Source organism: Propithecus coquereli, unplaced genomic scaffold (assembly GCF_000956105.1).
Source record: "Propithecus coquereli isolate 6110/MARCELLA unplaced genomic scaffold, Pcoq_1.0 Scaffold170, whole genome shotgun sequence".
NCBI classification, from domain to species: Eukaryota; Metazoa; Chordata; class Mammalia; order Primates; family Indriidae; genus Propithecus; species Propithecus coquereli.
The window spans coordinates 3,430,414-3,455,281 of NW_012141636.1; the positions used below are offsets into that span (position 1 = coordinate 3,430,414).

Sequence of the window (24,868 nt, forward strand, 5' to 3'; positions counted from 1 at the left end):
TATTTGAATTTTTTAGTTACTACTGAAGATGAACTTTTTTCATTGAGCATTAGTATTTCTTCTTTGGTAAACTGTTTTTATCATACTTTTTGCCTTTTCTTATTTGACTATAGCTATATAGTCATATCATTTTCTTACTCTTTATAAGTTTCTTACATTTGCACTCTTTAATCCATTTGGAATTTATCTGGTTTGTTTTGGAAAGAATCCCCCTTCCCCTTTTCACAAATAGGTATTTGGTGCTGGTAAATTGGCTTATTAAATAGTCCATCTTTTCTAAGAATTTACCTTAATCTTACTTTTTGGAAATGCTATTCTATCACATATTTAAACACCCGTCAGTGATTAGGCTTACTATTTCTTTCAGGCCAGTATCAGACCAGTTTAATTTACTGTACCTTTATAATATGAAGTTCCTTTATAAGAAACCCTCATTCCTTCATTTCCATTTTGGATCCACAATGTATATTCCGTCCATGAAGAATTTTAAGTTCTGTACATCCGTACGGTTGTAAAAGATTAGCTTCTAGTGACAACTGTTATGAACACCAAGCAGTGAGCACAGCAGTCATCCCTGCACCTACCGCAGAAGACCAGCTTGCCAGGCTTCTTGGGCTCTCCCACTGGGTCCTTTCCCTTCTGTGGCAGTGCCTCTGTCTCCTTCAGGCCCTTGAAGCCTCCCTTCAGTAAGTAATGAAACGGAAGTGGAGAACATTTCAGTTCCTACCCCACTTCAGGACAACAATGATCGGAAGGATGCAAAATTCATTTTGTGCCTTTTAAGATGGCCACTAGGCTAGCGGGCAGTGCCAGTGTGGTGTACTTGATGCTTGAAAAGCTACGGAAATCAAACTTCCTGGACATTCTGGAGGCAGGGGCTGCTTACTTCTGGTATTTCCTCCCTGCGGTCCCAGTCAGCAGCATGATAACTCAATGATTGTTTATTAGGAGCCCAGGACAGCTGCCAAGTGCCCTATACTCAAGGGGGACACGTAGGGTACCTGACTAGGGAGGCTCAAACAGGACAAGGTTTAGCTCTCAAGGAAAATCTCATGTAATTTTTATTTCCAAACCAACTTTAAATTAGCTTTTGTTGCAGATAAAATAGCTATTTTGAACAGCTTATTAGGAAACAAAGTTTCCATAAAACTTTCCTAACCCTACATTTCTCTCCTAGTTCTCTGCCTAAAATCAGTTTAGTCTCTGCCTCACTAGTTACATCTGCCCCAAAACAAATACCACAGAAAGCACTTTACACAACTTTAGACAATGTGGACAGTGTCATACAGCATAAGAACTACATCTGCGTATTACATTAACAAATGAGACATTTACTAAGTGCTTATACTAAAATTAGACTAGAAATACTAGAGACTTAATAGAATATTACCTCTTAATAGTAGCAAGAGATCAGTTTGAGGTTTTCTGTGAAAGACTGACTGAAAAATGATAAACTGTAGCCTTTCTTTTCAGAGGCTAATTCAGACGGCAGAATTCCAGAAGGGCTAGTCAGATCCCACAGAAGTCTGGCAGAACAAAGATCTAAGCTGGTTGCAGAGGTCACTGATGGAAGCTGTGAAACCTCTTTTCTGGAAGGCAAGTGTAAATCCATCTGGCTGAGCACTGTGGTCTCTCCGTACACTCTGTGACCCAGTCACTGCTCACACAGAGGCGCCACACTCACCCTGAATGGATAGATTTTGTTTTTCTCCATGGAATTTTGTAGAATAAGCATTTGCATCTGTACTCTGAATTCTCAGAATTTGGAAATACGTTTGTGGATGATGATAAACAAGAGAAGAAGAGCCTTGAAATTATTTTTAGTTCAGGGAAAAACATCCCATAAAGGCCTGTTTTCCAGGAGTCACGTTTTGTTGGCTTGTGGAGAAGCAAAAGATTCCTTAGTCTAACATAGGGCCTCTTCCTAAATATGGACTCTAATAGTCACTGGTTAAGAAAGGGATGTCTTTCTTAAAATGCTGAATGCTAATGAGGTGTTAAATCAAAAGCAAAAATTTAATTTTGAAAATAATTTGGTACAGCTACAGTTGCTCTCGGTTAACAATCTTACAATATTTGTCTCTGCAGCCACTACCAAACTGCTAAACTGGGTAGTATAATAAAGTGGTATAGGCATGTATGAGTTTATAACCTGATGCAGTTATGCATTCAACAGCTGATTTATACTTCACTTCTTACATTTTGACTAAAGTTACGATTACCATGTGTTTGCATTCTTTCTTGTCAATGACCTCTGGGCATCAGGGCTGGAGGAGGCAGGAAATATATTTCATAAAAGACCACCTGGGAATAAAGAGTGGCCATCAGTCTAGACTACAGAGGAAAAAAAATCTCCATTTCAGTTTTTATATTTGAATTAATGACAGCAGGTCAGAGAGAGAACAATGGACCATGAAACCAAAGACTTGGCTCCTCCACCTATCAGCTTAATTGATCTGGGCAAGTTCCTTCTTTGGTGGTTCCTGATTCCTATTTGTAAAGTGGGAAAAATGTGGATCATTGTCTATCCAACATAGCCCAAAAACTGTCTGAATAATTAAATGGAAATGGTTATGAAGCCCTTCACATACAGAAACATACTTAAAAAAAAAATAAAATAGGAACGAAAGAAGCCACAAACCTTAAATATACCACCACCTCAAACACCAGAAGAGACAAATCAAAATATGTGATGTTAAGGGAGGTAACTTATAAAAGTATAATTTCCCAGTTCATATGAAAATGGTTTAATAGTGAAACTTAAAAACTGGTAAACTTAACAAAACATACTGGCTAAAGACTATATATTTTTTGCAACCATGGCAAATATTATGCAGTCACTTATCAACGTAAAGCTTTTAATTCCTTTATCATGTACTCTGAATCCTACTTACTATTCAGTGGGCAACAGGATACAATCAAAGGTTTCTTTGGCAGACATAATCATACACACCAATATGTCAAACTCAAAAGCATTTTCTCCCTTAAACTTAACTGATTAAAGGCATCTGATCAAAAGACTAAAGTGAACAATTTTAATGTAGTTCAGCTTATCAATAAGAGTCTAGAAGGCAACAAAAAAAGGCAAAGATAAATCTTTTTAGAAATGTATACAAAACAGAAATAAATCTTACATTTTATTAAATCAGTAAATATAATCATCTGGGTATACTTTTATTAGGAAAGAATGATGATACTGATGATAAAAAGAAAAAAGGAAAAAGAAAATAAATGCATTTCAGACCAGAATACCATAACAAAAGTTTTGTGGAAGCTGCATTTTATTTGAAAATCCACCCATTTTGCTAACATACATTTAATATTGTAAACAAAAATAGAATCTGCAGAGACAATGCAACAAGTATGCTTAGACTCATGTACAGAATTGCTTTCCTACAACGAACTGTCCTTCTTAAGGCCCCTCTCAACCCAAATGTTAAGATGTATTTACACAAAGCACCGATCAACAGTGCAGTTTAATTCTTCGTTTACTAAACTCTTGGCTAGACATTAACTTTAAAGATACTATTTACCCTTATTTAAAAGGTACATGATCATAACATGGCACAAGCCAAATAAAAGGTTCAAGGATTTTGTCCCCCGTCCCTCCCCCTGTAACACCTCCTAGAGTTTTACTGAAAAGAAGGAAAGTCTTGAAGTGAAAGCAATTCCTCACATTCATTTTGGAAAGGCCCTAATGTCAAATGGAAAGTAATGACATGCCAAGCACAAAGCAGTAAAGATCCTTCCCAATGCACTAATGCTGAATTTAAAATGTAGTGCTTTTCCTAGTCAGTGAACTGTTCCCTGGCAAAATCCTAGGCACAGAATTGACTATAAGGATTAATGCATTTATATAATGCTTCCCCAAATCCTACAGAGACCGAGAATACTTAAGAGATCCAGACCTATGGACTTGCCTTAAAATATTTAGTGCTCTGTATGTCAGCTGAGAAAAGCATTCTGAATCTGATTCATTCATGTGGATAAAAATCAAACATACTGTGTACATCCATACTCATTTTTATAAGGAGGTTTGATACAATATTAATGTTACGTAAAATTGATAATCATAAATAAATACAAATACTTAAGGAATGTCTACTGCAAACTGAATATAAATTTTTTTAAAAAGAAAAGTTAATTTCAGTTACCATTTCTAGACCTGTGAGGACTGGAGAAAAGAAAGATAATACATAATTATGATTTTGATCCCTCAAAGAGTCCTGTTGAATTACAGTAAAGGACACAACTCTTCTCTCCAGGCAGCTTTTCCAAATACAAATTTCACACTTTCCAAATAAGGGCTTTTCTTGATAGGTTACTGATTATGGGAATTAACAGGAGCTGAGAGAACTGAAGGGTTAGTCACCAAAAAGACAGGTCTTAGTCTTAAATCATGGCAATTCTTGGCTTTATAAACTGTATTGATACGTTCTCCTATAAACTAGTCCCAATTTCCTTCATGGGCCTTCACTGAGTTACTGTAGCATTCTAATGGAAGAAAAGAGTTTAACAGACAGCAGTTCGGATTTTGCTGGAAGTAAGGATTCACCATTTGAGCACTTGTCTTTTGGGAATAATTCCATTCTCTTCCATCTAGTTACATAAACTGTATCTGAAAAACAGTAACAAGTGTGTAAGTTAATTCACTGCATTGTAGGATATCTTCTCCAATTAAAAATGCTTTGTGACCTTTACTGCTTAATTGGCCCAGAAGTGATCACAACATGCTTATCACAAACCATGATTATAAAACAAAGTCAGTATTATCAGCTTATCATGTGCCAGAGGCTCAATATTTGAAACATAGCTTTAGGGACTTCCAAATGTCTTTCTAATTACTAAAAAGAGGGGTAGTGTGTGGGGGAGGGAAGAAGGAAGACCAATGACCTATTTTTCCATGGTAAGTTTGGAAAAATCTCTCCATAAAGCATAAATATTCCATGTAAAACATTATTTGGGGAAACAAAACTTAAAGTATTATTTCCAAGTGACATAAAACTAGAGATAATACAAGTAACTATAACATTATACTAAGTCATTTCTTTACTAATGTAAACCAAAATCTGAATGATCTATAGAGAAATGCTTTTCAATAGGGTGTCACTGTTTACTCAAAGACACTTCAACTCATGATTTCCCTTAAATTGCCCATCGAAAGATTTGTTACTGAAGTAGATATGCTAATATAAACTTGCCAAATCACAAGAGTAAAAACTCCCAAAGATCTAGAAGGTATATCTGAACTGGGGGCTAGAGCACCAAGAAGAAATTACACTTTACACTGTCTTCCAGCAAACAGAGGCAGAATCCTAATCGAAAGGGCTTAAGTACTCACTGGCTCTTAATTAAAAAGCAAGCTTTTTAAAAAAGTTACTGTTTTTAAGTGAAAAGGCATACACAAAAATATAGCCCTTTAAAGAATTGTTGAAATGAATTTTTCACAACTAATCCTGGCCATTATACTAAAACTAAAGATGCTCCTAATCAACGCTCTGCATGCAATGGGTAATACTGTGTAGTTCTCTACAATTATTTTAAGATTGACTAAAAAAAACACTTTGGTTTTTAAGGGTGGTATTCAATCTCATCCATCTGTTATGAGCAGTGGATGAAACTAAGTTAAATAATTATGTAAAAGATATTTTCCAAAAGTTGTTTTTCCTTATGTCCTATCTTGACCTATTTTTATTCTTCACATAAACAAGAGAGGAGGAGGAGGATGAGATGGAGGTTGATGAGGTGGAGGAGAGGGAACCTAGAGTCCCTTAAAGAAACAAAGAAGGAGAAGAGTGAATTGTGCTTAATGTTTGGTAATTTTTAAAAAAGTATTTAAGTCCCCATCTCCCCCAACAAGCAGCAATACCTAAAGTGATTTATAAGAAATCCTCCAAAGAGAGCTCTGCAAAAGGGTCCTTTCCTGAAGCTCTGTGAGGACTGTGACTGGAGGGGCTGGATGCTGCCGACAGCTGGGGGGAAAGAAGACAGAGAGAGGGAAAGAAAAAAAGATCTCAGAATGACAGAACATGAAAGCAGAAAATGTATGAAAGAAGAAGTGGTTTTTGTTTTGTTATCTTTAATAAAGGCAGCCTTTGTAGAAAATGGAATTGTTAAAACAAAAGTTTTAGTCACATGTCAAATCAAAAGGTATCCAATGGTATGCGGTTTTCAGAAAACAAATTCTTGTTTCTGAAATTCCAAAGGAATAAAGTCTTTTACCCAAAAAGGTCGATATAAGCTGACCCATGGTTAAGACTTTTAATGGGTGTGCATGGAGGGCGAGGGGATTATAGAGGAGGGGACACATAATTATGCTTTTTTTAAATGGAGGAAAGATGGTTTCATGTGTCCAGGCTATCTGTCCAAAGCTGTGCCAACTGTGACCTCAGTCCAGACCCAACACACATCTAGCTGCAATATTCTTTCCTTCCTTCTTCATAAGGGGATAAGGGGTGCAAAGTTCTGTCCTCAACTCATACATCTTTTTTTTTTTTTTAATATGGAGCTGTCCCCCTACTTGTTATCTGGACACATCCCAGCTGATGCACTGTGCGAGGTGAAAGGGACCTTAGGTCACCTACTGTACCTGTCGACATACTGCTCTGAATATGGGCAATACTTAAGATCTCTGATCCTGCTTCCTGTTTGAATATATTTGCTTGGTTTTTAGAATCTGCTATCATTTAATTTGAATATAGCATAAGGCAGGTTGACCACTGAACTCAGTAATATATCTTTAATATTCTCCCAAAGAAAGACAGCTCCTAAAGAACCAAGATGTTGATTTTTGTACATGTATCTCCTTCACCAAGTATTTCAAACACAACATGAGCCCTTTTACTTTGGAACAAACTTTTAACTCTTTTTCTCCTTCTGGATAAAACTGCAGAACATGCGAATACAGGGTTGTTGTAAAATGAGCTGCCTTTTAGGGATGTTCAATTGAGCATTAAATCAAAGTTGACTAAATGAATATAGTTTCAATTCATACTCAAATTCTACGAAGGATTTCAAACTGCAAAATCGGTCTTTGCTGGTCCAAAGTGATCTTATTTATTTCTTTTAAGAAAAGCACTACAGAGAATGAGTAGCCAATGAGCTTCAGCAAATACTACATTACCAGTATATGCAATTTGTTGTTCTGGACACCAAGATCAATTTACAGGTTTAGAAGTCACCATCACGCTGGGCGCAGTGGCTCACGCCTGTAATCCTAGCACTCTGGGAGGCCGAGGTGGGTGGATCGCTCAAGGTCAGGAGTTCGAGACCAACCTGAGCAAGAGCGAGACCGTCTCTACTAAAACATAGAAAAAAATGATCTGGACAACTAAAAATATACATATAGAGAAAAAATTAGCCAGGCATGGTGGCGCATGCCTGTAGTCCCAGCTACTCGGGAGGCTGAGGCAGAAGGATCGCTTGAGCCCAGGAGTTTGAGGTTGCTGTGAGCTAGGCTGACGCCACGGCACTCTAGCCAGGGCAACAAAGCGAGACTCTGTCTCAAAAAAAAAAAAAAAAAAAAAAATCACCATCAGCTATACTAGTGGTTGAGCAGTTTTCCTAATCCATATCTTGTTCTCAGAAATAAATGTTGAAAGACAATCAGGAAGGATGGTGGAATCACACAGGTGGCTACAGATAGGAGGACAAGGCAGCATGTCTGGTCTTGAGGTTTCAAATATCATCCATGCAGAGACAGCCTAAGGTAACTTTATTGGAAAGATGCCTCCCTTTTTCCCCCTTCAGCCTAACAACAGATAACCATTCAGGAACAGATTGATTTCAAGTAAAGTGATCTTGAGTCACTGAGCTAGAGAGCCCAACATCCACATTTATCAACAAGATTAACTGGGTTTTTCTCCAAAGCAGATTTACTCTTTCACTTGAAGTTAGAACAAACTCTGCTTACTGCAGATAAGATTGCAACCAAAATCACAAATTTCCTATGAGAGCGCCACACTAAAATGTCTTCTTAAATCACATGTTTTCATGAGGGTAGCAGTCTGAAGACCTGACAATCCCAAAGGAAAATGCCCCCGAAGAATACAGGCAAAAGAGACACTTCCATTCTTCTCAATACATGACCGTACTGCTAGAGAAATCCCACAGGCTTATGATGTTGAAAAGGATCAATTTTCCTGGGGCAAAAAGTGCCAGTTTTTAACGAAAACTTCTACAAGTCTCTTACACTGGTAAAACACACACACATGTCTTATATCTATAAATATATAGCCAAATTAAAACATGATAGATACCACTAATGAGAAAATAAGACTTGATATCCCTGGAATAAGTTTCTTATCTTTAAGAAACTTATCTAATAAGTTTCTCATCAATATCCGTATCAAGCAGATGAAAGTGCAGCACAGGCTGATCTGGCTGGCTGCACAGCTCCAAGGATTGGCACACTCTGCACCTCCTGACCATCTGGTCCCCCCACTTCCCAGCACCTGTACCAAAACACAGACACACCATGCACTGGCGAGGAAGTAGTTAGCCCAGACAGTAAATAGGAAAAAAGAAGGAAAGGAATTATGCTGTAATAGCCCAATTACTGCTCAAGGAAATCAAGATGAACAAAAGAGCATGAAGGGGCAATGGAATCCTGGTGAGTGAAAAGCAGCAGAATTTTAAAAGTCTCAGAAATCACCCAAAACAGTAAGAGTTGACCCTTCTCTACTTATAATTTCTGTGAATAAATTAAAGAACATGATGTAGGACTGCTGAGGAACAGAAAAAGGCAAGGTTAAAGTGTACTAGAGGATAAAAAAAATTTTAAAAGGGGAAAAAACAGAAACTATGAACATTTATCACAAAATCACCAAATTTTACAAGCCAGCCTAATACAAATCATGATCATTCAAGTCAAATCCTACTAAAAGTATGTCATCACTAGAAATCTATCTATAACAAATGAAAACAAAAGCAAAAAAATAGCCTTTACCCCATTTATTTCCAACAGTATTATCTATCCAAAAATTCCCACAGTGCTTAAAAAAAAGCTAGTACACCTATCAGTTTGTTCAAATCAAAGTGATCTATATCACAACAGAAGATGTCTTGTGAACAAATGTTCAGTCTTACTGGTCCAGTCCAGATATACTTACTTAGTCTTCTTTTCTCATTTATAAGAAAATAAAATATTGAGAAGAGCAGCATATAAAAAAAATACTAAAATTTGCAAGTAACTGATGATAGCAACTCTTAGTTGAAATCCCTCCACCCTTCTTTCAAAAAAGTTGAAATGAAAAAAAAAATTCTAATGTTTATCTCCAGAGCAAAGATTTTTTGGTTGTGGAGTGTGGGTTTTTTGTTTTTTCTTTTGGGTAAAAATTTAAGAAAAAAATTTTTGTACACACAGGGTCTTGCTGTGTTGCCTAAGCTGGTCTCAAACTCCTGGCCTCAACTGATCCTCCCACTGTGGCCTCTCAAAGTGCTGGCAATACAGGCATGAACCACCATGCCCGGCCTAGCAGAATATGTTTCATATAGTAAAAACAAAGTAGAGAAATCATAAGTTATTAATAACTTTAATAAAAGACAAACATACCCAGAGTAAAGAAATTTTAAAAAATTCTATCAATAGACTAAACATCATAAAACAAAAATGGTTACTCCTTCATTTATACTCCTGCTTAATACCAAAGAAGGAAAATTTCAGGTTAGAATAAGAAAATTGCAGCAGTCTCAGAAAGTGAGGCTAGTGCAATTAAAAGCTTGTGAGAAAATAAAAGATTGGATATTTAGAGAAAAACTTCTGAAATGTATCACTGGCTGTACTTAAAATTCTTAGAGAAGCAATTTTGCTACATCTCTACATTTGAATTTTTCAGTACCCCAAAGCCTGGGTGACTGAAAAATAACATTGCATATAACAAAATGCATCTTTACAGCAAGTAACAATACTGTACAGACTCATTTTGTCTTCACTGGAGAAGCAAAGTCAATATCCTAAGAGAAAAATGGGTGTACTTTCTTTGCCTGGAATGACAGGGCAAGATTTTGTAGAAAGATGGAACTGAATCTAATCCTGGCTCTCTTATAAAATGGGGTCCAGAATACCTAGGCCTAACACCTGTATCCCCCCTCTTTATGACTGTTTTGAGGTTTAAATGAACTTGAATACCCATCATGTTGCCTAGCTTATATTAAGTAGCTCAAATATTAGTTCAACCTTCGCTACCACCTGTTATTAAATGTTTATCTATCCTTATAAGAGGCCCAGCTCAAATGTGATAGAATCTGTGTTGCCCTTGCTCTTCTGCTGTGCCCTCAGCATTCTCTGTCTCTCTTAAGAGGGCCCTCATTCTATAGTCAACCAGTCACTTATGCTTCCATGTTATACTCAACTTTTAGGCTCCTCAGGTGCAGAAAACTTATTTTACCTGTCTCTTTTTCAGAAACTAGCCGTGACTTACACATTGTAAGCATTCTAAAATGCATTAAATTAAAATGCCTTTTGGTGATTAAACAAGCTCTATGTAAAAACGGTCTCCAAAATGGGATGTTAAGAAGAAATTATTAGAACTTCTCTCTTAATTTTAAAAATTTGTACTTTTAATGTACATGGCTTTTTAATGTACCTAATATATTGTAGGAATATTGTGAATATAATATATAAATATTCACACATTGAGGGCACATGCTTGCTACAGTCTGAATGTTTGTCCCCTTCCAAACTCATGTTGAAATTTAGTTGCCATTGTAAACAGTATTAATATTTGGGACCTTTAAGAGGTGTTTAGGTCCTTATCAAGGGATGGGTTAGCCCACTCTTGTTCTACCCACCCCCACCATGCCTTCTGCCATGTTATGATGCTTCAAGAAGGCCCTTGCCAGATGCCAGCACCATGATATTGGATTTCCCAGCCTCCAGAACTGTAAGCCAATAAATTTCTGTTCATTATAAACTAAGACAATGCTGAAATCATATTTTTGTAATACTGCTATGCAATCAAAACATTTAGAGACTACAGCACTACTCAACAGGATTCCATAGAGACATCAGCCATAAAACTGAGTCACAGAGCAATAAGTTATTTTTGAATAATGTTTAGAACACAGCCAGGCCACTAGTGGTACATCTGAATCCAGCTGCATAGGGATATAAACATACAGTGCTGCATTTCATTTGTTTTATATTAAAGATAATACTATTCCTTAGCTGTCTCTGTGAGATATGGGTAAAAGAAAGGATTTCTCTACTGTATACACGTAACGGGTCTGTACTTTAGGTTGAGTCTGATGCCATTAGTAACTGCTACTTGGATTTATGCTCAACAGCACCTCATCTTGGGCTTCTGCCCACCAGTAACATCACAAAGTTATGCCACCATCAACTCTATACCTTCAAAACACTACCCATCTTGTTTTAGGGGATGCCACACAGTGACCTGGGAGCATTCCTCTTTGAAGGTATGCTGAAGGTATCTGAACCTCTCTAACACTGAAGACTAACTTAAAAATGTTAGCATAGAAGCAATGTGTCTGTTATTCAAAAATGGCATCTTAAGTCATTAGAATCATGGCAACCTAAACTGACAAAGAATTAAAGAGAACCAAATTAGAGAGAGAAAAAGATCACAAGATTTCCTAAACTCATAGGAAGAAATATTATTTATTTATTTATTTTTTTTGAGACAGAGTCTCACTGTGTTGCCCGGGCTAGAGTGCCGTGGTGTCATCCTAGCTCACAGCAACCTCAAACTCCTGGGCTCAAGCGATCCTCCTGCCTCAGCCTCCCGAGTAGGTGGGACTACAGGCATGCGCCACCATGCCTGGCTAATTTTTTCTATATATTTTTAGTTGTCCAATTAATTTCTTTCTAATTTTAGTAGAGATGGGGTCTCGCTCTTGCTCAGGCTGGTTTCGAACTCCTGAGCTGAAACAATCCGCCCGCCTCAGCCTCCCAGAGAGCTAGGATTACAGGCGTGAGCCACCGTGCCCGGCCATGGAAGACATATTATTAAATGACCTGAGCTCAAAATAAACATTTTCCATGTATAAGAAATGCTTCCAAGGGTAAGAGAAGTCCTTTTAAAGTTCCATTCATGGAATGAAATCATAAAAACTGGCTCGGCTTATCTGAATCAAATGTTTGTTGCTGATTCACATGGATTTCAATTTGTGATCCCTCAAAAATCAAACAAAATGAAAAAGCTAAGGTTTATGTCAACTGGTACTATAACACAAAATAAAAATTAAATGTATCTAAAATGTAATCACTTATTTGTCATTTATTAGAAACATGGCACTTTTGCTTAAGAAAAAAACAACCTCCAAACTATGTTCCATGTGCAATCTTGAGGCTACCTGCTTTTTCCTGATTTATATACTGGGCTTTCAACTAAAAATGTCTAAGACAGGTTCATAATTTTAAAAGACGCTGTCAAATAACAGTGAGTCATAATTAAGATTTCAAAAAGTGAACTACACATCAAGAAAAACTGTAACGCATGGAAAGAAATATATATTTGTAATAAATGAGCAGTGGAGAATAAGGACAACATCAGAGCCTAGGGACAACTTCTGAAAATAAGGTAACCTGGTTAAATTTTCTTTTAAAAACAAAAAATGTTGCTTATAATCATCAATAAAAAATACAACAAACCTCCATATTCCTAAATCAATTTCAAATATTTTCATTTGATCCTTACAGCAAACTTATAAAGTACACAAAGAAATATCACAATTTTATAGATAAGGAAACTGAGGCTCAATGTTACACGGACAATTTTTCTCTCAAACATATGGTTAGTGAGAAGTTGAGACTGATGAATTGTGTCCCCCCAAAAAGATACATTGAAGTCCTAACCCCTGGTGCCTATGAATGTGATCTTATTTGGAAATTGGGTCTTTGTAGATGTAATCAGGTTAAAATGAGGTCATTAGTGTGGCCCTAATCCGATGACTGGTGTCATTGTAAGAAGAGGCCACATGAAGGCAGAGACAAACAGAAAGAATGCCTTGCAACTGTCAGATTAAAGGGCTGCAGCTGCAAACCATGGAATGATTGAGGATACCAAAAGCTGGAAGAAGGAAGGAAGGATCCTGTTCTAGAGGATTCTAAGGAAGCACTGCTCTGCCAACACCTTGATTTCAACTTCCAGCCTCCAGAACCAAGAGGGAATAAATTTCTGTTGTAAGCCATCAAGTTTGTGGTATTTTTTAATGGCAGCCCTGGGAAACTAATATAGACTCTAATGCAGATCTGCTGGCTCCATGGCTAGTGTTTTTTCCTCTCTAAAATCTGCTATCCCAATTATTTCACCTCTGCTAGAATTTATGGCTATATTTAACTTACAGGAAAAAGTTAAAGTGAGAGTAGAGAAATACTTTTTAAAAAGGGACTTTTCTAGTAAACGTTAAATAGTCTATATATACCTTTGCTTTCTATATACACAGTGTTGTACATGGTCATTGATGTTCATCATGAAGATTTTGTAGAACTTCACAGTCACCCAAGATTTTAAGAATACTTTGTTTTACATATTAAGACAAAAATTAGATTTCCACCTTTTAGAAATAATGTCCCCAGCAAAAACCTACTAAGTAAGCTCTTATTCTTCAGGTTATCTTATTAACAATGAAGGTCAGCAGATAGGACTTCTCACATTTTTGTTTCGACTTTTTCAGGTGTGCACTGGGAGCTACAGAACCAGCTTTCTCAACTTTAGTACTAAATCCCAAAATTCTCAAAGTAAATTCCCTCATGGCAAGGATGAATGAACACAACACACTACTGTCAAGGCAGAAGGCCTTCTTCACAGAAATCCAGCTGGGCAGATCAGCTGACAGAAGAGGCAATGCCAATACCCGCAACTGACACACCAAGAAGGTTTAAAAAAAAAACCCAAAACAAATACTAAGCTTAAAAGCAAAGAGCCATTAGTTCTTAAATACAAGAAAGTCATTAAATGGGCCATTTTTTTGGTAAGACTTAAATTATTCCAATATCTAAAGCCAACAGTGCCCCCATTTAGAAGGGTAAAAAGCACTCACAACCAGCCATTGTTTCCTTTCAGACACTTAACTGATGTCAGAGTTACTTAAAACTAGACACTGCAAACGAAAACAGAGCAGCCATTTTGCATCTTTAGCCACATCCTCCATAAACAAAACTGGCACTCCTCCATTCAAAATATTTTATATTTATTTTATAAAGCACCAGTAAGAGAAAGCCTAAGAGTCCCCATTCCCCCTAAGTTACCAAACAGACACTCTAGCAACCTGTAACAAGCAATCAAACAAATAGTAAGACTGTGAGGAAGCACAGAAAAGTAAAAACTAGAGGGACCTAGCATTTCATTTTCCATGAAACATTTAGGAGGGTGCACTAATATAGAACACATTAAAAACAGCCAAGTTAGGCATGAAACAGAACAACATAATGCACATCTTTAAACAACAAACAATGCCATGATCCAAAAAAAAAAAAAAACAAAAAAAACAGAACAACGATGTAGCAAGAACAATGGAGAGAGAACAAGGTATGTGTATAGGAGGGCATAATGTCAAAACTACAGTGTAATCTACTAAAACCTATAATGACGGCCATCTGGAAGGTATTAACTGCTGTCTCATAAGCAAGCACTAATGTAGCACTTGGAGTAACCTAGACATAAAGGAGAACACATAACACACTGTTTGTAATGTCTCACTAAATGGCAACACAGTAAACATATCCGGGAGGGCTGGGGTACTGTCAAAAATATTAACTTGGCTTAAAAGTAATCAGGCAAGAGACCAGGAGCAACAAGTTATGTGCTAGGTGAGTAATGGCTCCCAAAATAAATATTTCAAGAAACAAGGAAGGATTTTTGGCAATAGGTGTAGAACTTGATTAAAAGATTCCATTTTGATGAAATTTCATTTTTCATTTAAATTACCATTTACTTCAATGTACAAAGAGATGGTCTCTGCCCTCAAGGAATTTTAAATCCAATTGGAAAAAAGAGAACAAAATAATGAAAGAACAATTAAAAAGTAAAAGAAAAATTATTTTGGTTACAAATAACACTGTATGGACAAAATTAATCCAAGCGACTGGCTAAGGATCATTAAACATTAAAGCATGAGAAAAATCCCATCTACTTCAAAGATAAACAGTTTAGTTTTTAAATTATTAAAAATATTTAGGCTGGGTGTGGTGGCTTACACCTGTAATTCTAGCACTCTGGGAGCCTGAGGTGGGAGGATCGCTCGAGATCCGGAGTTCAAGACCAGCCTGAGCAAGGGCAAGACCCCGTCTCTACTAAAAATAGAAAGAAATTAGCTGGACAACTAAAAATATATACAAAAAATTAGCCAGGCATGGTGGTGCATGCCTGTAGTCCCAGCTACTTGGGAGGCTGAGGCAGAAGGATCGCTTGAGTCCCGGAGTTTGAGGTTGCCGTGAGCTAGGCTAACGCCACGGCACTCTAGCCCGGGCAACAGAACGAGACTCTGTCTTCAAAAAAAAAAAAAAAAAAAAAAATTCAATCATAAAGTCAAAGGTGTCTTTAATACTTAGGTGAGCCATCTAATATTTTAGCTTATAGTAACTATTAGCCCACAAATCAAACCAATTTTGAATAATGCTATAAATTATTACAATGGTTATAAGTGAAATGAGAGATGAAAGAGGCACAGAGTAAATTATGTGATGAAAAAGGTAAGTTTTTAACAAGATTCATTTGTTTGAATAAAGTCCAAAAATTGTTATATGCCAGGCACTGTTCTGGGAACCAGGGATACATAAGTAAACATGCCACACGGAAGCCTGCCTTCATGAAGCTTACAATCTAGTAAAGAAGTCTCTTGCTAGATTGGATGGATAGATGGATGCCAGGTAGTCATAAGGTCTATAAAGAAAAATGGTGCAGGATAAAGAAAGAAATTCCAGATCTCATAAGGACTTGAAAGGGACACGAGGTGACTGAAGAATGGGAAAAGAGTAAATCCACTTTATAGCAGATGAAGGACTTTTGGAAAAGACAAATAACAGGAGAACACTACAAACTTATGGAGAATTATAAAGGCATAGGAATTGAAGAACCTAAATATTCTGTTCACTCATTATTACTCTTAAAAACAGGGAGACTTCATAAGGTAGTTTTAAGATGAAAGGAAGCTAAGGGCATGTTTTAAATGTTCATTAGATTCACCTCCTTAGATGTTTGAGTATAGAGATAACATGCTACAAATATTGTCTACAGAAGATTATTCCAGTATCTGCATAAAGGATTAAATCAGAGTGGCAAAGAACACGGGGCAGTGTTGCAAAACAAGCGTGAATAAAGAGGTTCCAATCTGGATAAACGCTGTAGAACACAAGGAGAAGGGACCTAATAGCAAAGGAACAATTAGTGGGACTTTGTGATGATACATAAAGAACAAAGGAAAAAAAGGAATTAAAAGTAACATTAAAAGATTTAAGATTCTGACTCTTAAATGATTCAAACGACTGTATGATAAGAGCAAAACTTCTCTGAGCTACTTCCTTGCCAGCTGATTTGCTTTTTCTAGTTATCAATTTGCTTCCTTCATTTGCTTTTACAGTCAGTAATATTTAGAATTAAGCACTCACTTCAAATTTTATCTTTCAATAAGAAACTTGTCCTAATGTTTTCATTCACCTCTCTTTGGCATAAAGTAATTATTATAGGAAAAGGCATTTCAGTCACTGTTTCTTTTCATGCACATTTTTAGTCTTTCAGTGAAAGGGTTATGTGGATTTTAGAAGGCAATGAGACATAAAAACTGGGTTAAGAGCAGCTGCTGAGGGGCCAGCAATTTTTTTAAAGATAGATTTTTGTGAAGATTTTTTTTTTGGAGAGAGTATCCCTCTGTCACCCTGGCTAGAGTGCAGTGGCATCATCATAGCTTACTGCAACCTCGAAACTCCTGGGCTCAAGTGATCCTCCTGCCTCAGCCTCCCAAATAGCTGGGACTATAGGTGCGTACCACAACACCCGACTAATTTTTCTATTTTTAGTAGAGAGGGGTCTCCCTCTTGTTCAGGCTGGTCTCCAACTCCTGAGCTCAAGCAATCCTCCTGCCTCAGCCTCCCAGAGTGCTAGGATTACAGGTATGAGCCACTGTGCCCAGACTTTTATTAAGATTTTTAAAACTTTTTTTTTTTTAAAAGAGAAAAACTCATATACAATGTTTCAAGGTTGAAAGTTTTACCCCAAACTATAGAGGATGTTCTTAACAACTATAGTAGTTACATCCTGAATATTTAAATGTGGTTTATAATCCAGCAGAAAAACCCAAGGAATTTACAGAGTGGTTCAATGCTGATAAAAGAACACAGTGAGTGCTCCTGTAGTGGCCATGAGGGCTTAGTTTCCCTAGCAGAGAGACAGACAAATAATTAGCACTGGACCAGGAATCAGGGATACCTGGGGATAAGTTGCATTTCACCACTTACACAGAGGAAGACTCTTTCCAAGTCTCAGTCATCATCTATAAAATGTCATGGTGACAGAAGACCTATCTACCTTAAAGATTATTTTGGGAATTGGAGAAATTAATGTATGTGAAAGTGCTTGGAAACTATCCATTGGTATCCAAGCTTAAGGTAGCAATATATTCTGACAGAGGCCTGCAAAACAAGATACAGACTGGGTGAAGGGTTTAAGTACACATCAGGAAAAAAACTTCTGTAGTCAGTGGTTCCTAATACGTCTTTAGCCCTGGACTATAGTTGTTTTTTTTTTTTTAAAAATATATTTACTTATGCATTTAGGTTTTTATTGCTTAGTCCTTTAACAGAAGAAAACCAAATTAATTTTAAAAAATAAATGATATATATCTGAAGTTAAAAGTAGGAATAACAAAAAATTAAAGGACATGAGGAAGATTTATAATTGCATAATCTCAAGAAAACATCTACATCGATAGGGAAATCATCAATATATTTCTTGAAAGGCAGTATCAAAATCTACTTTTCTTTAGCAAGTTACAACAATAATCAGAACTATAGCTGATAAAAGACAGAAGAGAAAGAGGGCTGTAAATATCCTTAATCCATTTTATAAAAACAAATGCATAAAAAGTGACTTATAAAAGTAATGACTATGTCAATTACCCTAACCCTAAGCTATATTCATTGTAAATACTTAACTGATTAAAGAGTAGGAAGAAAATGTCACTTTAACATGGACAAGAAAGAAAGAAAGAAAAAGAAAAAGAGGCATGTGGAGTCCAGGTGAGGTGGCTCACACCTATAATCCTAGCATCCTGGGAGGCCAAGGTGGGAGGATCACTTAAAGTCAGGAGTTCAAGACCAGCCTGAGCAAGAGCAAGACCCCCGTTTCTACAAAAAAATAGAAAAATTAGCCAGGCATGGTGGCATGTGCCTATAGTCCCAGCTACTCAGGAGGCTGAGACAGATAGATTGCTTGAACCCAGGAGTTGGAGGTTGCAGCGACGCCAGTGCACTCTAGCTGGGGTAACAGTGAGACAGCCTGTCTCCAAAAAAAAGAGGCATGTGGGCAAATTTTTGACTTGCAACCAACATGGACTTTATCTCTTAATCAGAACTAAATTCATTATCTACTCTCAACCAACAGAAATGTCAATTTATTAAATGATTTCAATACTCAAAAAGGCTGAAAAATGAAAGGATCTCCTATGCTTCACTAGTCCATGAAATACAGTAGTCCCTTCTTATCTGTGGTTTTGCTTTCTGTGGTTTCAGTTACTTGCAGTCAACTGTGGTCTGAAAATAGGTGAGTACAGTACAATATGATATTTTAAGAGAGAAAAAGGAGGGAAGAAGAGGTAGGTTATAACTGTTCTACTTTATTATTAGCTGTTGTTAATCTCTTACTATACCTAGTTTATAAATTAAACTTTATCAGAAGTATGTATATCTAGGAAAAAACATATATATATATAGGGTTCAGTGCTATCGTGGTTTCAGGCATACACTTGGGGGTCTTGGGACATATCCCCTAAGGAAAAGGGGGGACTACTATACAGAGACTAGATTCAAACTGGATCAATATAATTTTGGTAATGTAACACTGAATGCCTTGGCAAATCTAATATATATGCATTCAAGTGGAAAAGGAATAACAAATCCATTACCAAATGCTCACTCAAATGTTTTCAAATAAGCATTAAACACAGGAGGCAATCAGTTGGTACTGCAAACCATTTAAGAAAAGGAAGGGTGCTTTAACAGTTGCATGTAATCAACTATTTCTAACTGTTAACAGTATGAGCAGAGTCAGATACAGAAAGATAAGCCATCCTGTCACTTCACAAGGGTCTCATCCCACAGTATGCTACCAGAGAAGTAAATAACAAAGGAATTTCCTATTTCTTTTCCTAACCACAAGTAAAAGCTTTAAAAAAAAATGCAGCTTCCTCTAATGCCTACAATAACAAAATAAAAACAAAAATTGAGTATTTACGGTGAATTTTCAGGAACTGGGAGAGGGAGCCTTAAAAACATCTGAAGAGGAAAGTCTCTCATTTAAAGAATTTAGGACGACATGACACTTCAAAGTTTTTTGCCCTTTTTTGGTTTGCTCTTGAATATAATCCTCAGTGGCAGAACGTTATCTAATGAAAACATAGCATCCAAAACTTTCTGGAGACTTGCCAGGAGTTTTACAAACATCTCAAGGGCAACACCCTTGTTGCAGCATCATTTAAGTCATTAGCCAAGGAACTGAAAGTCTGACTTAATAGTTTCAAGGGTTCACAAAGGATAGCATTCCAGAATCATAAGAGAGAGTAGGTTCCTTAACCTCAGAAAAATCATCCTCTGAAGCCACCACATATAAGTTATCAAGAATTTTCCATCTTTAATATTTATAATCTACTTGTCCTTTCCTTCCAAATAATCAGTATTCCTAACAACTCACATGAGAAAGATACAATGCAAGTAGCATCTATGATGAAGGGGGAAAATGCTAACAACTTGTTTCTCCAATCATATAAGAGTTTTTAAGTATCATATTCCTTCCAAATCAAGCACATCACAACAGTTACATGTAGCACGTAATACCTGTGCTCCCGATACAGGACCAAAGGGGTTTGGTGGTCTCATAACAGGCTGGCTGTATATTAAGGTTGGTTGTGTCATTACAGGTACACTTCCCATTTGAGGAGGCTAAAAAATAGAAGAGTATCAAGTTAAAGGATACTGATTTGCATATTCCTTATTATGACTAAGTAAACAAGAATGATAACAGGAATGAAAGGTCCTAGTATCTTTGCTTTCACTCAAAGGGAAGCTTCCTCTGAATGCAAATAAGAAGAACAGCTATAAACTTTTCAGTGTATATTCTGGTATGGAAAGTCTTTAATATGCTCATTTTTAAAAGGTGGTAACAGAGCCTAACTTTTTCTATTCAACAAGGTGCAACACTTAAACTCTAAAATAGTACAACAGACAAAATGATTTAGCCCAAAAAACTTCCAAAATTTCCAAATTTGTCAGGTTTACACATAGAGAAATCTTAAGACTATATGCATTAACTGCTAAGACATTTCTAAGTAAATTGCCTTTGTGCCTCAAAACAAGTTCTTATGCCATTATGCAAGTGATCACAAATGAAGACAGCTGATTCTTTGAAGAAAGGTTTACTCTCTATAGTTCTTTCATTTTATTTCAGGTACTTTTAGGGAGAATCAAGAATGGGCTTAAGAGGTTAATTCATTCTTGAGTAACTGAAAATAGAATCTCAACCAAATATCTGTTTCTTTAAAAATTACCACTCCAGAATATAAAATTAACACAGTAAGTGACAATACCCAGTGTGAAAAGAATGCACATACAGACCTCTATATTATTTTGGTTAAAATGCAATGCTCTATAATCCTATCTTTCAAGGAGTTCCATGTAAACCTTTCAAGTAGACCATTATTTGCATCTGGAACTTTATGGCCTGAGTTTTTGTGAAGACGTTTTAATGCAATGACCACCAATACAAAAGCTGTGGAATTTCTCCACATGTATGAAAGGAGCTATTTTCGTATCATATGCATAAAGACATTGGAGGGCAGCCACAAAAGCAATACCCAAGGGACATAGTGCTACCTTCTACCAGAAAGAGTTCCTCAAATATATTACCAGTGGGGTGAAGCTACCACCTTCATTTCTTATCTAAGCGAGTCTATATATTGAGAGAGTTGGGAGAGTAAGAGTAGTCTAGAATGTGCATTGTGGGCAAGCTTAAAAGGCTAAAAGACTGCTTTTGCATTGTAACAACCACTGTCATAGAAAAATTCTCTGGCCTTTACCAGATTAAATTTACTTCTATACAAGTCAAGAAATGTTAATCCCTCCCTTCCCCTACAATAACAAGGTTATAAGACCTCACTGGTATTTAATATAAGGTCACAGCAACAAACGTTTAGAGTTAACATTAATGTTTACATGAGTTTGTAATGAAAATATAAAATGCCTAGCAAAGTTATGAGGATAAAAATAAGTAATACTAGAACATTAATGAATAATATCTCTTGTATAATGATTATTCTAAAAATATTTATGAAACCAATGCTACGGTCTACTATGTTAGGCACTAGGGCTAGGAGTATGTGGAAAATTCTTTTTCTAGGTTAAGTCTGTAATAAAAGCATGTTAAATATGAATCAATCTTTTTCCTAAATTGTATCTGGAAAAATACTTACAATTCCATATCCTATCATGCCTGTTGGTGTAGTAGCAGGATAGGCCATTACGGGGGGTGCCTGACGGTGAAAGGAAAAACAAACAAGGAAGTAAAACTCCTGTGTCAAATGAGTTCAAGGAATTAATAGCGGTAGTTCTACTAAAAAGTATTGCTAGGACAGCTGTGATTAAGTGACACTTGTGATCATTAATAACTGTGTCAATTAATGCTCAATGAAAAAGTGTCGTGAAATTAGCAGAAAAGCAGACTTATCAGACAAAAAAAATTCCACTTAGATACAACGATCTAAGATTTCAACGTGCTTTTACAGCTTTAAAAATCTCTAGATTTAAAAAATTATTTAAAGGTCTAAAATTTAAAGTCTATCACTATCATAAAAACATGTTTACCCAGAAAAAGTTTTCCTAAATGTTTTCCTAGGTACTTCATTTCTTTAGCACTCAAAGAAAAAAAATTAAAGCTCTCAAATCAATTAATAACCTGATCTTCCAAAAAAATAATTAGTTTCTAAGGACGTCTTTCACTTTTTTCAAAGAACCACAAGGGATTCAAAACCACTATTGAGTATGACTATTCCTACGAACCAGAGTTCTTACATAAAGAGTATGTATGTTGGTTTTCTTTCTAATTTATACTAAAAATTATTTAAGAGGAATAGTCAATCTTTAAGCCTGTGTTTCTCATAATGAAAACTGAAACTGAATACAGGTGAAAGACCAATAACATTGCTGAAACATAAAATAATTTGAAATTATATGGCAATTTGAACATATGCATGGAGAAGTTAAATGAAGCATAATTTTTAAAAAATAACACTAAAGTGAACAGTTAAAAAAAGTTTAGCATATGGGTGAGTCTATAGGGCTTACTGGTCTCCCTCTACTTAAAAATCAAGATCTGCAAGAGCAGTAGACAAACTGCCAAGTACAGCAGAAGCCTGTAAGATTTCATGCAGTTGTTATTATAAACATTACCACAATCAACATTTCCCTTCATTCAGAAGTCATCAAGTGCACAGTGGCAGCACAGATACACACACAGACACCCAGCCATCTGGCAGCAAATGGCAGAATATTAAGCAAGGAAAAAAAATTGGTATTTCCCATGCCACCATCAGAATCGATTCTGCAACACACCCATGAAATCAGTAGATGCTAGGAAGAATTTCTGCACATTGAAAATCTGAATGTGAAAACAAGTAATAGCTGAAAGGTTATGAGATTCTGCTACAGCAGTGGTTAATAGCATGCCAATTTATTGCAAAAAGGCTAGTTTTTGGTCACTTACGTATTGTGGAAAATGCATGCCATTCTGTTTTTCCCAGGGAGAACAATTACATAATGCAATAACACTGGATTAGAACAAGTACTTACACAACAAAAAATACACAGAGAGCATTTTAGTTCACATGTACACTCACTAACTACCTAAAATCCCTTGTATTTTCAGTATCTAATGAAAGAACATCTATACTAAAACACTATCAAGGTTGACAAGGGAAATTTAGTCTTTGGCCTCATCTCTTTACATACACAATAGTTTATTGATTACAAATATCATTAAAACATAAAATAAATCAGTAGTGTCAACAGTGTAAAATTTGGTGTATCCCATAAACAGGATTGCATCAGACGTCTACCCCAAGAGAAAAATCAAGCATTAATTAAAAGAATTTATAGTTTAACATATATTTTAATAAAATTCCAATAAATTTGTTACATAAAAAAAATTTTAAAAACCTTGACAGTGTTTAAGGATTAATAAAAAGGTTAGAAATATAAAGAAATGTCAAAAGCAGTAGTTTGTCTTTGGCAGTGAATCACATCATCAGCCCCAAATGTTAGCCATTAAAAAGAAACTCTATAAAATACAAATATTTTAACAAAACCCTCAAGAAATGATACACATTACCATATATAACACAGCATCATAGATACTGCTATCTTATCAACGACTTACATACAAATTCTACATGGTTAGATATCTATTACATTTTAGTCAATATTAAGTCAAGTGCTATCTATAAACTTCTAATATTTTATACAGATTAATACTAAATATAAGAAAATAAAATATTCATTGTATTTTAATATTAGCATTTGTATTTATATTATTCCCTATATATTATCAATGTGTAATTCACATCTGAGACCATAAAATCCACTAGCCTAAACTTTCTATCCCACTCTGTTATAGTGGGAAAAACACTGGTTTCAGAGTCAGAAGGGATGGATTTCAGTTTATTTTTGATTTTTTTGAGACAAAGTCTCACTCTGTTGCCCTGGGTAGAGTGCCATGGTGTCAACCTAGCTCACAGCAATCTCAAACTCCCAGGCTCAAGCAATCCTTCTGCCTCAGCCTCTGGAGTAGCTGGGACTACAGGCATGCGCCACCATGCCTGGCTAATTTTTTCTATATATTTTTAGTTGTCCAACTAATTCCTTTCTATTTTCAGTAGGGACAGGGTCTCGCTCTTGCTCAGGCTGGTCTCGAACTCCTGAGCTCAAACGATCCTCCCGCCTTGGCTTCCCAGAGTGCTAGGATTATAGGTGTGAGCCACCACTCCCGGCCTGGATTTCAGTTTAAATCTGCTTTTCGACTGCTTTGCACTTGGGCAAAAACAATCACATAGTTTTATCTTTAAAATTGGGATGACACGCACTCAAAACTCTCCCAAGGCGCACTGTTTACAGGCTTAAGATAGTGTGTACGTGCATGTGTGTGTGCGCACATGAACACCTAAACATGTTTTATTATTAGTGATAGTAGTAACCACTATCTGTGAAAAATTACTGCCTTAAAAAAGTAGCTAAATTTCAATATTATTTCCCACTTATGAAACCTGAAGCTAATAAAACTCACAAAATGTTATCAACATACTATTTTTTAGCTCAGCCTTATTAATTTTAACAAACGATTAACTGAAGGGAATCAGGGCAATGGTATGGAAGTGGCTATACCAAGGACAATAGGTCTCTAACAACAATAGGAAGGCTAGAATATGTAGCCTGTGTAATCAAAACACTGCTACTGATCCACTGTTAGAAAAATGCAGGTTCCAAATTTTCTCACAAGTAAGAGTTTTCTCTGAGAGAAACTTTTTGGATTGCTGAAATATCAGCTGGCCAAGGATAAAGGAATAGCCACAAAGCTACTCTGGGCCTATGCATACCTTATAGTAATTAAAAACATTACTAGAACCTCTTCAGTAATAGATGCTAACTACT

General features: G+C 36.2%; 1 protein-coding gene across 11 annotated transcripts in view; it reads right to left on the reverse strand.

Moving 5' to 3' along the window:
- Nucleotides 1-3,155: 3,155 nt before the first annotated feature.
- The window catches only part of PICALM (phosphatidylinositol binding clathrin assembly protein), a 122,211-nt gene continuing 100,498 nt past the window's right edge, over nucleotides 3,156-24,868 (reverse strand). For 6 of the 11 annotated variants that reach the window (XM_012641814.1, XM_012641810.1, XM_012641808.1 and 3 more), the window contains 4 exons: nucleotides 22,929-22,952; nucleotides 21,640-21,699; nucleotides 20,009-20,113; nucleotides 3,250-4,618 (listed from right to left, as the gene is read on the reverse strand). In XM_012641814.1, the coding sequence (XP_012497268.1) occupies nucleotides 4,604-4,618; nucleotides 20,009-20,113; nucleotides 21,640-21,699; nucleotides 22,929-22,952 (204 nt within the window). In that variant the 3' untranslated portion in view covers nucleotides 3,250-4,603. Of the gene's footprint in view, nucleotides 4,619-20,008; nucleotides 20,114-21,639; nucleotides 21,700-22,928; nucleotides 22,953-24,868 lie in introns of all 11 variants that reach the window. The other 5 variants (XM_012641816.1, XM_012641815.1, XM_012641811.1 and 2 more) reach the window with 2 other exon arrangements.